At 35.2% G+C, this 17,410-nt stretch overlaps 1 protein-coding gene across 2 annotated transcripts; it reads left to right on the plus strand.

Annotated features, from left to right (window-relative positions):
* The first annotated feature begins 634 nt into the window (after window positions 1-634).
* lifrb (LIF receptor subunit alpha b) lies at window positions 635-17,323 on the plus strand. Of its 2 annotated transcripts, none has more exons than XM_083565080.1 (18): window positions 635-861; window positions 4,478-4,601; window positions 6,622-6,800; window positions 7,317-7,467; window positions 8,644-8,880; window positions 9,023-9,152; window positions 9,373-9,503; window positions 9,600-9,739; window positions 10,384-10,537; window positions 10,979-11,040; window positions 11,142-11,364; window positions 11,459-11,641; window positions 12,452-12,550; window positions 13,670-13,831; window positions 13,991-14,113; window positions 15,539-15,632; window positions 15,743-15,806; window positions 16,674-17,323. In XM_083565080.1, the coding sequence occupies exons 2-18, from the start codon at window positions 4,535-4,537 to the stop codon at window positions 17,019-17,021; spliced, it is 2,547 nt and encodes an 848-aa protein (XP_083421206.1). In that variant the 5' UTR covers window positions 635-861; window positions 4,478-4,534; the 3' UTR covers window positions 17,022-17,323. The 2 variants fall into 2 exon arrangements, with proteins under 2 accessions (XP_083421206.1, XP_083421207.1); XM_083565081.1 differs by having other exon boundaries at window positions 654-861; window positions 9,376-9,503.
* The last annotated feature ends 87 nt before the right edge of the window (window positions 17,324-17,410 follow it).

The following is a 17,410-nucleotide window of genomic DNA, read 5'->3' on the forward strand; positions in this document are numbered from 1 at the left end:
TTACAGGACAACTTCTATCTATCTATCTATCTATCTATCTATCTATCTATCTATCTATCTATCTATCTATCTATCTATCTATCTATCTATCTATCTATCTAGAGAAATCATAAAAAAATATAATTTAGTTGTTCCACATTTAAGATGATTTTTTTTTAAGAACAGAGATTTACAATGTATGACAGTCATATATTATATAGATAGCTAATATGAATAACCAATGTTGCATTTATTATTATTATTATTATTACAACAGTAAAGTAGTCAGTAAATGCTAAGCTGTGCTGAAGACAGTAATCAGTGTGCTGATTGTCACCTGTGCTTTTATATGGATTTTTATTTTGTTTTTGTTTTTCAAATGAAATAAAATAGCAAAACCTCCAGATTTAAGCCTACAAACAGGGATATAGGAGTCATTTGGTGACAGATGTGGCACTGGTTTTTATTTTTATTGTTATTATTTTTTGACAGAACCTGTTATTGTGTGTGTTTGTGTGTGTGTGTGTGTGTGTGTGTGTGTGTGTGTGTGTGTGTGTGTGTGTGTGTTGTGTGTGTGTGTGTGTGTGTGTGTGTGTGTGTGTGTGTGTGTGTGTGTGTGTGTGTGTGTGTGTGTGTGTGAGACTCGCTTCAGTCCCTCAAAGCTGTTGCTCAACACACCGCTGTTTCCTTTTCCCAGGAACTGCTTCGTCCTCTTCCAGTATGAACCTCCTCTCACTGAAACACTCCCATTTCTGCATTTTCTCTTTGGAAGCACATTTCCACTCCACATTTAACACTTATTACAAGTCGACACTCCATTCTGCTGTCTAAGAGCCTTTTTTCCGTCCTGCGACACTTTAAAGAAGAGGAACACCTTCCCCGGTATGTCTGTCGTTAAACACACACACACACACACACACACACACACACACACACACACACACACATTTGCTTTCAGTTTGTAATCAGAGGTGGGTGTTGGTGCTTGGTTGATAAGTATTAGTGTTAAAAGTCTTGTTTTTAAAAAAAAATCCAGTCCCAATTATTAATTTAATGTGATGTTTCGAGTTTACCGATGTTATATATATATATAAAAAATCAGGAACTGTCAATCATTTGGAAATGTTTTATTTCTCGACAAAAGGCTTCTACTGGTTTTTCAACTGGGTTTTTTTTTAAACCTGAAAAAAGGTACCTGTTAATTGGAATACTGGTAATAAACATAAGGTTGATCCAGGGTCCTAATATGTTAAATTATAATAATTATTTTAAACCTTATTAACATTACTATATAATAGATACTAAAGATGTGCCATGCCAGTTCCAAGGCAAAGTATATACCTTTTTTTTGTATAAAGTGCTTTATGTGTGTAATAGGCAGCCATTTAGTAAAAAAAAAAAAAAAAAAAAAAAAAAGAATATGGGAGTAGCACTTTAAAATAGTCCAGAGATTCTGTTGTAGACTGTAAGTGTCCTTTTTTGATGAAGTTAGGTCACAATGTCAGTAATCAAGTGGAATATTTTATATATATATATACAGTGAGGAAAATAAGTATTTGAACACCCTGCTATTTTGCAAGTTCTCCCACTTAGAAATCATGGAGGGGTCTGAAATTGTCATCGTAGGTGCATGTTCATTGTAAAACATAATCTAAAAAAGAAAATCCAGAAATCACAATATATGATTTTTAAACTATTTATTTGTATGATACAGCTGCAAATAAGTATTTGAACACCTGTCTATCAGCTAGAATTCTGACCCTCAAAGACCTGTTAGTCTGCCTTTAAAATGTCCACCTCCACTACATTTATTATCCTAAATTAGATGCACCTGTTTGAGGTCGTTAGCTGCATAAAGACACCTGTCCACCCCATACAATCAGTAAGAATCCAACTACTAACATGGCCAAGACCAAAGAGCTGTCCAAAGACACTAGAGACAAAATTGTACACCTCCACAAGGCTGGAAAGGGTTACGGGGAAATTGCCAAGCAGCTTGGTAAAAAAAATGTCCACTGTTGGAGCAATCATTAGAAAATGGAAGAAGCTAAACATGACTGTCAATCTCCCTCGGACTGGGGCTCCATGCAAGATCTCACCTCGTGGGGGTTCAATGATCCTAAGGAAGGTGAGAAATCAGCCCAGAACTACACGGGAGGAGCTGGTCAATGACCTGAAAAGAGCTGGGACCACCTTTTCCAAGGTTACTGTTGGTAATACACTAAGACGTCATGGTTTGAAATCATGCATGGCACGGAAGGTTCCCCTGCTTAAACCAGCACATGTCCAGGCACGTCTTAAGTTTGCCAATGACCATTTGGATGATCCAGAGGAGTCATGGGAGAAAGTCATGTGGTCAGATGAGACCAAAATAGAACTTTTGGGTCATAATTCCACTAAACGTGTTTGGAGGAAGAAGAATGATGAGTACCATCCCAAGAACACCATCCCTACTGTGAAGCATGGGGGTGGTAGCATCATGCTTTGGGGGTGTTTTTCTGCACATGGGACAGGCACGAAGCACACAGCCAGGATAACCAAGGAGTGGCTCTGTAAGAAGCATATCAAGGTTCTGGCGTGGCCTAGCCAGTCTCCAGACCTAAACCCAATAGAGAATCTTTGGAGGGAGCTCAAACTCTGTGTTTCTCAGCGACAGGCCAGAAACCTGACTGATCTACAGAAGATCTGTGTGGAGGAGTGGGCCAAAATCCCTCCTGCAGTGTGTGCAAACCTGTTGAAAAACTACAGGAAACGTTTGACCTCTGTAATTGCAAACAAAGGCTACTGTACCAAATATTAACATTTACTTTTTTTCAGGTGTTCAAATACTTATTTGCAGCTGTATCATACAAATAAATAGTAAAAAAAATCATATATTGTGATTTCTGGATTTTTTTTTTATTATTATGTCTCTCACAGTGGACATGCACCTACGATGACAATTTCAGACCCCTCCATGATTTCTAAGTGGGAGAACTTGCAAAATAGCAGGGTGTTCAAATACTTATTTTCCTCACTGTATATCGATGAGTGAATAACACTTATTATGTCATCATCATTACACCTGTTAGTGGGTGGGATTTATTACGCAGCAAGTGAAAATTTTGTCCTCAAGGTTAATGTGTTAGAAACAGGACAAAATGGGCCAGTGTAAGGATTTGAGCGAGTTTGTCAAGGGCCAAATTGTGATGGCTAGACGACTGGGTCAGAGCATCTCCAAAACTGTAGCTCTTGTGGGGTGTTTTCCAGTCTGCAGTCATCAGCATCTATCAAAAGTAGTCCAAGGAAGGAAAAGTGGTGAAATGGCGATAGGGTCATGGGCGGCCAAGGCTCATTTGATACACGTGGGGAGTGAAGGCTGCAGTCCGATCCAACAGATGAGCTACTGTAGTTCAAATTCCTGAAAAAGTTATTACTGGTAATGCTCTGTGGGTTTAGGATTGTTTTGGCATTAAAATAGGGACCAATACAGTATTAGGCAGGTGGTCATACCTGATCAGTGTGTTATATATACAGTGGTGTGAAAAAGTGTTGTCCTGATTTCTTCTTTTTTTGCATGTTTGTCACACTTTAAAGTTTCTGATCATTAAACTAATATATATAATAGTAAAAGATAACACAAGTGAACACAACATGCAGTTTTTAAATTAAGGTTTTTATTATTGAGGGAAAATAAAATCTAAAACTACATGGCCCTGTGTGAAAAAGTGTTTGCCCCTAAACCTAATAACTGGTTGGGCCACACTTAGCAGCAACAACTGTAATCAAGTGTTTGCGATAACTTGCAATGAGTCTGTTACAGCGCTGTGAAGGAATTTTGGTCACTCATCTATACAGAATTGTTGTAATTCAGCCTCATTGGAGGGTTTTCGAGCATGAACCGCCTTTTTAAGGTCATGCCACAGCATCTCAGTACGATTCAGGTCAGGACTTTGACTAGGCCACTCCAAAGTCTTAATTTTGTTTTTCTTCAGCAAGGTGGATTTACTGATGTGTTTTCGATCATTGTCCTGCTGCAGAACCCAAGTTCGCTTCAGCTTGAGGTCACGGACAGATTAAAGAAACATTCAAATGTGACAAAAATGCAAAAAAATAAGAAATCACCACAATATGTATATATATGTATATGCCAATATTCAATATTATTTTTCACCTGATGCACAGTACTGATTTTCAACTTTCTGCAAGCATGTTTTGTGCGAAATGCTGTGTGATGTTCCTGTGTTTTAAGCTTAGTGTCCTAGGGTCATGTGGAAGATCCATGGCAATAACTATTTGCAGATTTGCCAGATATCATCCAGCAAAAGACCAAAATTGTTTTTAAACCAAAATGCTGTTTTGCATGAGTTGTTTGTGTGTAGCAGGGAATATAAAATGTGCAAGTTTTACTAGCCAAAATCCAACCTGCAACAGGAAGCTTCTACTTTCCAAACAATAGGGTATTGACAGCTTTTCCTTGTACTCCTGCTGATCAAAACCCCTTGTTTTGTTTCTCCAGCATATCATTTCTCAGTAACTAATCACACTGGTATAAGTTGTTGTGTGCTGTCGTGTAATGGCCCGTGTGTGTGTCTGGTTTCTGGGTGCAGTGCTCTCATTGCTGATCGTGGAAAAACAGGATGGTGAGTCTACACCACAGCTAAAAAAACAAACACACCTAAAAATCTACAAACTACTTTCAGATGGTACTGACCCCCACTGACTGAGCTCATGTAGTTAATAAAAAACCTACTGTTATCACAAATAACTATGTTTTACACCTTATACAGTTAGTGTGCTAATTTAGTTGTTAATTACACTCTGGTTAATGCCATCAGGAGGTTTCATTCGTGTGCAGCTGCAATGTACAGGTTAATATTAATGTAACTGTTCAATTACATTATTAGTTCATGGCTCAATTACAGGGATATTTTTGGTGAGCAACTCATATAAACAGATTTAAAATACATGTAATTGTTGATATGGTGAAGTTTTCTCTAGTGAGATATAAATGTATATTTATGAAAGCAGTCTCCAGTGTCAAATTTGTTTGGACAGTCAAAGGTAAAGGTATGGGACTGTGCCTGTGAATTTGTAACTACAGTGCAAAGTGAAGGAGCAGCTTACTTCAGGTGGGCCAACAACCAGACTTAACATTATCAGTGTGTGAGAGTGCAGCTATGTATTACTGACTGGCGCTTCATTCTTAATTTCCTGTTTGAATCAGCAATGCGTGGGTTTCTTCAGCCATATATAAAATAAATCCTTTTTTTTGTTGCATTTCAGCAATCTTTTTTTGTTGTTGGTAATATAACATGCAGGACTGGAGCATATAAAGTTTAAAGGTACAAAACATACATTTATACAAAGTATTATTAACAATAAATACCATAATTTCAGCGACTTTAACCTTTCTGCTTAAAATGGCAACATAAATTGGTGACTTTGTGTTTATTCCAATTTTTGAAGGAATTTATAAATGCTACTCAATGTATTGGCTAAAATATATCCCATATGGTGTAAAATATATTAAACCATCAATAATCTTCTGTTTATAGACATTTTTTTATTTATTTAGGTATATGGAGACAATATATAAACTGTTATGATTAAATAAAAAGAAACAGAAATGTTTTTTTAGAGATTATAATTTTAAAAGTAGAAGACAGAAGAAGACTCTGAGTTGAACAGTAGCAGGCATGTGCATATGGTCTCTGGACTAGGTTAACATTGTTCACATTTTAGGCCCAGATGACTGAAAAATCTAGAGAATTTTTTTAGTCCAGTGTGTGTGATGCTCTATCCTGTGTATAAAAAAGCTGCTTTAGTTAAATATATCAGATTTACACTCAATAGCATCACCAACTTACAAAACTCTTGGCTCTAAATCGTCCAATTTTACAGCTCATCTAGTGCAGACATGTTATACTAGACATGTAATAATAATTACTTTTCTTTATAAGGTGCCAATACTTTTGTTGAACTGAATAGCTGGACTTATATGTGTTAATATATAGATTTGTATTGAATTGTCATTCATTTGAAATGACAAGATTTTACAAAATGTTAATTAACTCTGTATGTGTTGGAAAAAGAACATATTTAAACATATCAGTATAATTCATGTATGAACTCAGACAAACTCATTCTATATTATACAGAATGAAGAAGATTAATTTGACCTAAAATAAATCTAATTGATAATTTTTCTTTTTATAGTTTTTCAACCTATAATTACAAAGTGTTTGAGGATTTTACAAAACATTACAATGTACAGTATATGTGTGTAGCAATTGTTTTTTTAAGATACACATGCAAAAAGATTTGAATATGGTATGTAGCAGTGTGTTCCACCAACCTTTTCCACAAAAGGAAACATCTGCTTGTAAAAATCACATATATATAAGCAAGACTAAACAAGTAGCCTGGCTTAGAGTTTCCGGAAAAATCCCTTAGGCACTAAAGTGCAGGAAATCTCTCAGGGGTGGAGGAACTTTCACATTGCTGATATGGACAGAAATAGAAACTGTTCTGTATATACAGGGCTCATTGACAGAGTTCGAATTTATGCTGAATTTATGCTGTTTTTATTATTATGTTTTTTACCCCAGTATGAGATTTGCTGATTTTCACATGCTACTGTTTGTAAACTCTCGTTAATAGCACACCCACTAGCTGCCCCAAAGAATCTGCAAGTTTACGCCGAAGATGACCCGAAAAATGTGGGTGTTCGGAAGATGAATATTGAGTGGGAGGATGGTTTCACCAACAGCATCCAGCCAGACACAGTTACCTACGATGTTAATATTTTCTATAGTGAGACATGGGAACTGGTTCATAATGTAAGTGGATATTTATATAATAAACCAATTTTATTGTTCTATTTCAGTAAAGAGCCTAATAGAAGTTTTTGCAACAAATCATGGCCTGAATAACAGGAAAGAAATTAGCTAGCAAATTTACCCAAAAGCCTAGCGATAACCTTTGCTCAAAAACAGATTCTTTGATTATTACAGTTTTAATAGATTTGATAAACAATGATGTGAACTTAAGTTTCATTTCATATTTCAAAATAACTTTTTTCAGCACAGTAATGATACACACATTCTCAGGTATTTCCAACCCTTAGAAATTGCTTAACACAATAATTGGTGCCCATAAATTACCAGCCAGAATTGGTTCATTATACGTGCTAATGACTTGGCTCTAAAAACTGAAGCAAAAACGAGTCACTTTTTGAAAAAGGTGTACTGTTTTTTTTTTTATCTGTTTCAGTTCTGCCATTCAATGTAGCAGCTTCTTAAGCACACTAATATCTATTGTAACACTTTGTGCTTTTTGCATCCGCTGCCTCTTAGGAAACATTAGTACTGAAAGCAAATCCAACAGGCCATTATAAGTGGAGCTGGACTTCAACATTACCACTGCAGTGTGCATCACATTCTGTCAAGCTGCGCTACAGAGACCGTGACCACACCAGTTCCTGGACACCTCCGCAAATTTTATCTAGTGTGTATTTATTTTTAATTCTTTGACCTGAGAAATGTCTAAATGTTTTTTTTTTGTTTTTTTTTACACAAATACAGTTCACAGTGGGTGGTTAAAGAAGCTGGTGATGTGTTGCTCATAAATGAGTCAGTTCAACTCAATATAGGTTAATGTTGAGAGGGTTTTGTATGCAATGGAAAACTTGTTTCAATGATTAAGCTGTTTGTTTTGTTGGAATGGAGGATCTGTCCTCCTACATGTTGAAGATACTGGAGACTGTATGTAGTCAAGTGTATTAGTGAAGGTAACCATTTGAACACGATGTGGTCCAAGCCTTTCCTTGATGAATTGAACCGATCCCTGACTGCAGAGAATGCTTTCTTATTCGTTTATCAGTTTAAAATGTCACAATTAACCTGGTTAAAATGTAATCTGGTAAAAATGTAAACAAGATGTGCACACATTGTTCTAAAAACAAGTTTAACAGATTGTTGAGAAATTGTGGGTTGTTACAGGTGATGTTGAAGCAGTGCTAAATATGTGAAACAGCATATTCTCTCTCTCTCTCTCTCTCTCTCTCTCTCTCTCTCTCTCTCTCTCTCTCTCTCTCTCTCTCTCTCTCTCTCTCGCTCTCTTTCTCTCTCTCTCTGTTTACTTTCGAATTATGCTATGATGATGATGATTCACACAGAGAGAAAAAAGACAATATGAGACCTTGTATTGCCTGACTCCGTTTAGTGTCAAAGTTTACAATATGGGCAGCAACGTTTTGGATGAGTTGAAAAGGAGAGAATATCATCACAGTCATGGGAGCATGATGTTATTAAAGCATGAATCAGTTGCACTTAGAAAGAGCCACGTGTATTCTGGCAGTGTAGAGAGTGAAGAACGTGGAGGTTGTTTTTAATGTGTGGCGTGTGTAGCAAAGTGAACATAGTTCTTGTAAGGTACAATGCTCAAGCTCAGATTGAATGTAGAGAGGTAAAATGTGAAAAAAAAAATTTATATTTTAGTTGCTGTCTATGTTTTGAATGTTTTGAAGGTACATACGTAAGAATTCCACTCACCTTATACACTTTGCTTCATAACTGTATAAAATGTAACATGGCAATACATATGAATCTGTATCCTGATAATTATGACAGTAGCACTATGAAATTTGCAAATATTATAATTTTTTCCTTCTTTACCCTACAGGTAATGACACAGACACAACATTGTATCCTCAAAACAGTTATGCAATGGTTAATGAGAGCATCAGGTTTTGCTGTATCCTGAAGCCAGGTCACAATTACCAGTCCGGAATCTCTGTTTTCACAATTAAGATCAGCAGCCGAACTTATGCCACTGAGCCTATCCGACATCCTTATCCATCTCCTAAACATGGTTTTGATATAAAGTGTGAGGATGAGGGCTCTGTTTACTACATTGGCTGTAAGTATACACTAGCATATTCCTAAACTTTCCCAGATTCAATGGAAGTGTGTTTTGTGAAGAATGTTTTCTCTAATTTACCTCTTTTTTTGGTGCAAAAATTTAAGAATGATCAAAGTTTTTACATGATTGGTTACTGCAGATGCTCCTGATGACCAGAGCTTAACATGTGAGACTCGAGATCTCAGTTCTGTGGAGTGTCACTGGAAAAAATGGGAAATTGAAAACATTTCTGAAATTTTCAAACAAATAAACTACAGCATCAATGGAAGGTGAGAAGTTGAGAAAGTGCCATTATAAAAATAATCACTCTTTGTTACTTTGTTACCTGATTATTGGTGACTTTTATTCAGCCAGATGAGTGCCAAAAGTACCAAACAGAAAAGTTGTTCAGGCTTTTCAAACTATTTCACACCAAGAAAACACTAAAAACTACTTTCAGTTTCTTCTTCAAAGGAATGCTCATAATGCCTTATTATGTTTCTCATTTAGGAGTTGTACTATACCTGGGTTTTGTGTTCTGGACAACACCATAGACACTGGTTTGGTGAACTGGACCCTCACTGCAAACAATGTCCTTGGCACGAAAATAATCTTTGACACAGCTGATCCAAAACACAGAGGTAAAGTATAGTATAAAAGTTTGGCCTTTTCTATTCATGATTCTTTGAACAGTTCAATCTTAGTGTAAAATGTACAATGTTCCAACTTTTCTGTAGTGCACCTGAAAGCACCAACACTCAAACCTGTCACTGTGTTGAATGCAAGAAATACAACTCTTGAGTGGATTTGGAATGGACTGAAATATGGTTCCTTTTCTATGGTATGCCAAGTGGAGGTCAATGAACGCATAATTAATGTAAGTCTTCTCATTCAAATTAAACAAATAGTTTAGGTGAAGTAATGTAATAGAAGTAACAGAAGCTTAAAGATAACATTATGCATTATGCGTCTGTACACATTAGTCTCGAAATAAATTGCTTGGATCAGTAACATTAATTGTACACAAAGCAGAATTGGACACATTAAAATTCAGCTTTACATTATTGTATAACTTTCACACTTAAACCTCCTATTTGAATCTGATGCTGACATTGAGTGATTTAATGTCATTTTGGATCTATAAGTGTTTTTAGTTTCCTGTCCTACAGAAGTGCCAAACAAGCAGAGCCACAAATTTGCGTACTTAAACCAAAAAGCAAAAAAAAAAAAAAAACTCCTAGCAGATTGGCTACATACGAGACAATGAGAAACAATATACACACTTGATTTATAAAGATTTTTTTGTGTGGAAAATGCTGTTGGAAAATTGTTGTGTGCATAAACACTGGTGAATAAAAACACATGCTGCAATAGGTAAATAATCAACTTTTAGGGGGCAAATACACTTCAGCGCACTACCCCACCATTGTTTACTTTTTCCTACTCCCCCTGAGTTTCTTGTTCATACTGTTTCAATATAATTGTACTTATATTGTATCGTTGTAATATCTTTCCTTTTAGGAAAGTTTTGAAGGTACAGGACTGATCTCAGTGATCTTGGAAGAACTGCAGCCCTTTACTCAGTATAAAGCTCGCGTACGGTGTGGCTCTCGTGAGCATTTTTATAAATGGGGGGACTGGAGTAACCTCATCACCTTTGTCACCAAAGAAGACAGTAAGTATCAAACATATAACCGTTTAGAAAGAAAATTCCATTGTAGGCAATATGTCAGATTATACTTGCAGACTGTCAAGCTTAGACATTTTTATTTGCAAAATGTGCAATATTGGGACAGTGTGCACAAATGATCATGTGACCAGTCATGCAGAAATAAGTCAAAGTAAGCTATACATTTGCTTATGTCACATCACATGGACACAGGTTTTTAGAAGATGGCATTTTAACAGTTTGTCTTTTTTGATTATTAACTTAACGTATTACAGACACATATTACATATGTGCACACCATATATTTTTTTATATTTAAATAAGTATTCAATGGTGGAAAATCTTTGCTTTTTTTGTATTCCATTTAATGTCATTTTTCTGACTTTGTCATGTAAATAAAAGTTTTATTTATGCAGTATAAAAACGCTTCTTCACTTCTGTTTTCAGTTCCAGCAGCTGTAGATGTATGGATGCAGGTTTTCAATCAACAGACTTATATTGTGTGGAAGGTAAGTTCACTTGATATTATTTGCCCTCATAACGCAGTCAAGTGCTCTGGTGTTATGATTGTACCATTTGAATTGTATAGTAATGTTGAACTATTTTATAGAAACTAAGTGCTGCTCAGAGCCATGGGACCATCACAGCTTATAAACTGGTTATGGAAAGCTCTACAAATGGCAAAACAGAGCATGTCACTAAATCACCAACTGAGCTCTGCCATAAGGTGCCAGCAGGCAGCTCAAAAACACCTCATGTCTATTCTGTGTCTGCTGAGAATTCTGCTGGTGTCTCTCATCCCTCCAACATCACCATCCCCAATCTGTCTCCAGGTGAAGAGTTGCAATGGACAGTGGTTGTGCTTTGAATGTACTGACTAATATCACAACAAGGATGTGATAGTTTTTACTAAAATTCTTTACACAGGTGCTGGCGTATTTACCAGGAATATTACAGGAAACAACGGCGCTTTTGAATTAATGTGGGAACTGAGCCCTAAGTCCAGATGTGGCTATGTGCTGGACTGGTATCCAACTTACAATGCACAACTGTGTTCTGTTCAGTGGATGAAAATTCCCTCCAGTGTTTTCAGTGCAAAAATTTCCTCAGGTCAGTAACAAAAATGTTTATGTTTTTACTGTATGCCAAAGCTTATTACTTCTAGTTGGTGTAATAACAAATCACAAGTCTTAAAGAATATTTTGGTCACAATGTTGAGATAATAGTGTGACATGCCATTATTGTGACCAAAACAATTTTGCATTGTTGACAGTGTTAGAAACCTTACAGTGGCTGTACTGCTGTAAAACATAAAAAGCCACCATTAGACGTACATAGAAATAACACTACACTGACATGTAATTGGATATTACATTGAATGATGTAATATATGCAGTGAAGCAGATTAACTGTTACCCCTTTATTTCCCCCTTTTAATTTTCCACCAACAGCATATTATCTATTGCCTTCAATTTTTACACTATTGCCAACTATAATGTTAATAGATTATTGAAAACTTCAGCAAGCACAATCATATGCTTTAATAGAAAAATAATCATCACTTTCTGAACAATCATATTCAAGAATTTGTTACAAATTGAAGTAGTACTGTGGTGTGTCCTACACTGTACTTTCTTATACAGTAAGCAGCTCATGCACTGATTTTATGGGTAGTGTCTTATATACCATAGCAACTTATCTAATTATGAAGGATGCTTTCAGAGTGCACAGCATCTTTCAGTAGCTGAATTAAGCATCTTTGCTTACACAAATTGGACACACTTCCTGATTAATCCTTATGAATGTAAGCACTACACAGCATTACATTTGTAAAAAACAGAAACAAAAAAAGGGATATGCTGAAGTAATATTTTCTGTAGATTCATCATGTTTAACCTGATTATGCTGTGTTATTAACAGATTTTAAAGAGGGAGTAAAATACACTCTTTCAGTTTATGCCTGCACTTCAGGAGCACCATACTTACTGCAGAGGAGAGAAGGCTATATGGTAGAGCTGCGTAAGTACTTAGCATTCTTTTCCTTTGGTTTAACTATTCTGCAGAGAAGGATGTTTTGACTATGTGTGTGTCAGAAACAGTGAAGGAAGTGTGTCATCTGTTTTTGTCAGTATCTTTAAAGGAGGTGTGGCCTCTTTGTCTATTAGAATGACTGAAGGAGATATGGCCTCTGAAATTGTCAGAATCTGTGAAGGAGGCATGGCCTCTGTGTCTAATAGAATCAGTGAAGAAGGTGTGACCACTGCTTCTATTTCAACATCAGTGCAAAAAAGTGTGACCTTTCTACCTGTGTCTAATAGAATCAGTGGAGAAGATGTGGCTTCTGTGTCTATGAGAATCTGTGAAGAAAGTATTGCTTCTGTATCTATTAGAATCAGTGAAGAAGGTGTGGCTTCTGAATTTATTAGAATCAGTGAAGAATGTGTGGGCTCTCTGTTAGATTCAGTGAAGGAGGTTTGGCCACTGCTTCTGTCAAAATCAGTGAAGGCGGTGTGGCCTCTGTTTTAGAGAAGGAGGTAAGGCTTCTGTGTCAGTCATGCAGAAAAATGCATTTCTTCTGTAACTGCCTGTTCCTGGTGAAAGAGGCACTTATTTGAGCATTAATTAGACTATACTATATAATTATATACATTTTTGAAACCTTAACTCTCCTGATTTAATTATTTTATATATATATATATATATATATATATATATATATATATATATATATACATATATATATATATATATATATATATATATATATACGCATATATATAAGTCCTTCATTCACTTTGCATAGGGTATGCTGGTCAAATCTTCTTGGATAGAGATATATATTTGTTTGTAGATAGATAGATAGATAGATAGATAGATAGATAGATAGATAGATAGATAGATAGATAGATAGATAGATAGATAGATAGATAGATAGATAGATAGATAGATAGATAGATAGATAGATAGATAGATAGATAGATAGATAGATAGATAGATAGATAGATAGATAGATAGATAGATGTATTCTGTACATGATGTAATATGTATATTATGAGCGAATACAATAATGTCTTGTTTTTTTTTATCTTGTACTTGTACTATGTCAGTTACTTTTTATTTTATGTGTCTTTTGTGCAGCCCCATCAGGAAAAGTTCAGAATCTAACTGCTATGCAGGAGGGCTTAAATATTTACCTCTCCTGGGGTAATGTTCAGGAACATAAGCAGAGAGGCTTTATAAAGGGTTATAATGTGTCTTACAGTCACGCTGGAGGAGATCAAATGAATGTTGTTATAGCTGGTAAGTGAGATTAGCTCTTATGTTACTATCAATGAAACGAACAAATCCTTAAACAGAATTTTTATAGAGAAGAAATACATTTTTGCACTGCTTTTGACATGTTTGTGGTAAACAAAAAAAACAGTAATGTAAAATGTCTTATTGTCCTATTAATTCAAGATCCCAGTATTCAGAAGTACAAGTTCAGTCTTTCTGTGGAAACCTACATATTCTCAGTGAAAGCCTTCACATCTGCAGGAGAAGGTCCTAGATCTGAGACCACTGTATCAGTGGCTCCTCAGGGTATGTGTCTGTTCAAAAATTTTACCTCATATGTTACCTGTCATTTACAATGTTTAATTACTAGATCAATAGGGATTTTTTTATTTTTTTTGTATTAGGAAATGTGCAATTTATTTAAGTAGCCACAAACTGGGAAACACTTTTGGGGATATGTATGTGTGTATTCATCTGTCTGACACCAGCTTCATCAGCTTCCAGGTGGAGGCTCAGTTGCTGTCAAGAGAGATCAGGTTCATGTTGAAAAACCACATTTACTTAGGAAAAGTACTTACATAGTACAATTACCATTTAAAATTCTAATATTTAGCTTTATCCTTATCACTTGCAGTTATTTACTGACCTCTAGTGTTTGTCTTTTTCCAGTGACATAAATCAATTTTATTATACACCAATGTTAATTTCGCATCTGAAACAATTTTAAATATGATAACTTTACTTATCACAGATACACAGAAATATGTAAGGGCACAAAAGCAAACAACGCAGCAGAGCAGAAATTGCATTTGGCACTTTCTCTAATAGGCTACAGATTTGGTATTGGAATTAAATCCTGCTGCATTTACACAACATAAGCTCACATCTTTTGTTATTATTTATCACTTTGTACACATTGTATATGATCCTCTGTTTGTTCTAATATAAACCTATAGAAGTAGTAAAATATTTGTGTGGCTTTTTGAGAAAAATGTGCATTTAAAAAAAAAAAAATGCCTTTTGTTGGTGTTTTGCTGATACAATAGTTTGCTTAAATAAAGCATGCGTACACTATATTTCAAAATGTTTGTGGACACCTAACCATCACTCCAATATGTGAACTGCACAAAGCTTCCACCTCAGTGAACACATCTGGGATGAATTGGAACTTAGACTGCATGCCAGGGCTCCTCACCCAACATCAGTACTTAACCTCACTAATGCTTTTGTGACTGAATGAGCAAAAATCCCCACAGCCACGTTCCAAAATCTAGTGAAAAGCCTTTTTAGAAGAGCTGAGGTTATTATAACAACTAAGCCAGACTAAATGTGGAATGGGATTTTCCCATGTGGGTGTGATGGTCAGGTGCACACATGCCAATATAGTCCATTATTGTAAGTTGTATAGTGTAATATCGAATTTCTGCAACTATTTCTTTATGTTTATAAAAATTCTTGCAGTTTTTATATATAGTAAAAAACATTTACATTGAACCATATGGAAGGTTTTCCATACATATGTTCCACACAGTTTATTACTGCAACTGACTATAAAATGGCAAATAAGTGACATATATTATGTGCAATATATTATAATGTCATAATTTAGAGGGACCCTCCTACAATCAGCATTACAACCACCCCATTAAATAGATGCAAGATTTTTTTTAAATGCTGGAAGTTTTATTAATGTGTATTAATATGCTATTTATTAATTTATTTATTTTGCAGTTGACCTGGTGATCATTAAAGTTGCTTCTTTTCTGGCCGTGATGTTAGTTTTAATTTGCATAATTTCACTCCTTTTCTACAGGAATCGGAAATGGTATGTCATATTTAAATTTCACTATATCTTTATGAGAAAACATTACAGACAATACGGAGTGCAGAACTTTAATATCCTCTTTTCCCACTTTTCTTGAATGATTCCATCAGGGTAAAATCAGTGCTGTGGCCTGAAGTCCCTAAGCCGACGGTTTCAGATGACTTTCTTAAAAAGGTGAGTTGTCAGGACTGATCTACTGCACACATTGCAAAGATTTGATCTTTTTTGATGCAAGAATGTGAGGAAATAATTTACATTCACATGTTATATTTCTGGGGTCTATGAAAAGTTTACAGCTGCCAGTGTAGCTATTTGTAAACTTGTTTTAATGCAGAAATCACTTTAGAGGTTTTTAGTGTTTCAAACAAATATTGTTTCTGATTGTGTATGTTACTTTTACACATAGACAAATTCATTTAGGTAAAAAATAATCACAGTCAAAGTCATAATTTGAAATATTAGATGCATTTGACTTAAAATACAAATGAGATATTGTTGGAATAAAATTTTTACCAGAAACAGTAGGTTTGCTGTTTGCACAAGGCTAAACTGGTAACCATTTTAGCTTCATACCTAAAAACAAAAGAGGCACATCTAATTAAACAGACAAAGCTTGAATAATAGATTACGTTTGGGATTGAATTTAATATTTAGCTAAATCATTGCTTCAGATTCGTACAGGAAGTCTCTAATTTTGGTAGTTAGAGCCTCTACAGTAGATTAGTTGCTGGTTAGACTTTAGTGCTTAGAGTAGGTAATACCAGGTAATTCCTCCACAATTATTATGTTTTAAATATATTTTGGATGAATAATAGGTTTTACTTTTTGTTTTTCACTGGCATTTCACATAATGATGCACCTTCAATATTCAGATCAAGAACACTTCTGTTTTTTTTTTTATCCCCTTTCTGTACTTGAATTCTTGAATATTCTAATTCAGTTTGCAAAACTATGTACTCGCTTTGTTCATTCTCTGGTAGTGAATTGTTCAAATTCATTTGACTCCTAACTTTTTTCCCCTAATTTTTCTATTATTTGTAGAATATTTATCAAGGGCAAGTGATCGATCATCTGTTGCATGAAGAAAGTGAAGTATTGAAAGTAAAAAGTCCGGAAATCTGTCCTGCAATCATTGTACTTGATCAACAGAAAGAACATCATGAAGCCCAGAATCTCTACAGCACTCAATCCAAAGACTCACTATCAACCGACATGTATCAAACACCTAATAGTAATCCACAAACTCTCCCTCTCATCATTGATTTTTCTTACAAGGAGATTCCATGTCCCGGGATTCCAAACCCAACATACAACCTGCCTGTGACGCCTGCAGGTGATAATGATTTAAAATTGGGCTACATGCCTCAGACACAGAATGGCAGTAACTGATAATGGATAGCCATATGATGCTCACTTGTGCTCCTATTTAGAAGCCAACATGTCTGGAATGCATTATAAGACAAACTAATTCCACTTCAGTCAGTTGGTCAGAGCTACCTTTTAAAACTGAGATTTTCAAAATTTACTTTATACCAGTAGACTTTACCTTTTAAATATTAAAATGGCGCTGTATGCACTTTCAATGTGAACACTGTATTATTGTAAATTTTTTTTATTGTAATTGTATATATGTTTCAGCAGTTATCTTGACATATGTATATATATTCAAAATAAACAAATTTTATGTCTAATGGCATGTCTAAAAGCTGCATTTTCACTCAACCTAGAATACTAGGTTATAAAATACATTTATAAACATTTATTTATCTATTTAATTT

The sequence above is a fragment of the Silurus aristotelis genome (genome assembly GCF_946808225.1).
Source record: "Silurus aristotelis genome assembly, chromosome: 16".
Classification (NCBI taxonomy): Eukaryota; Metazoa; Chordata; class Actinopteri; order Siluriformes; family Siluridae; genus Silurus; species Silurus aristotelis.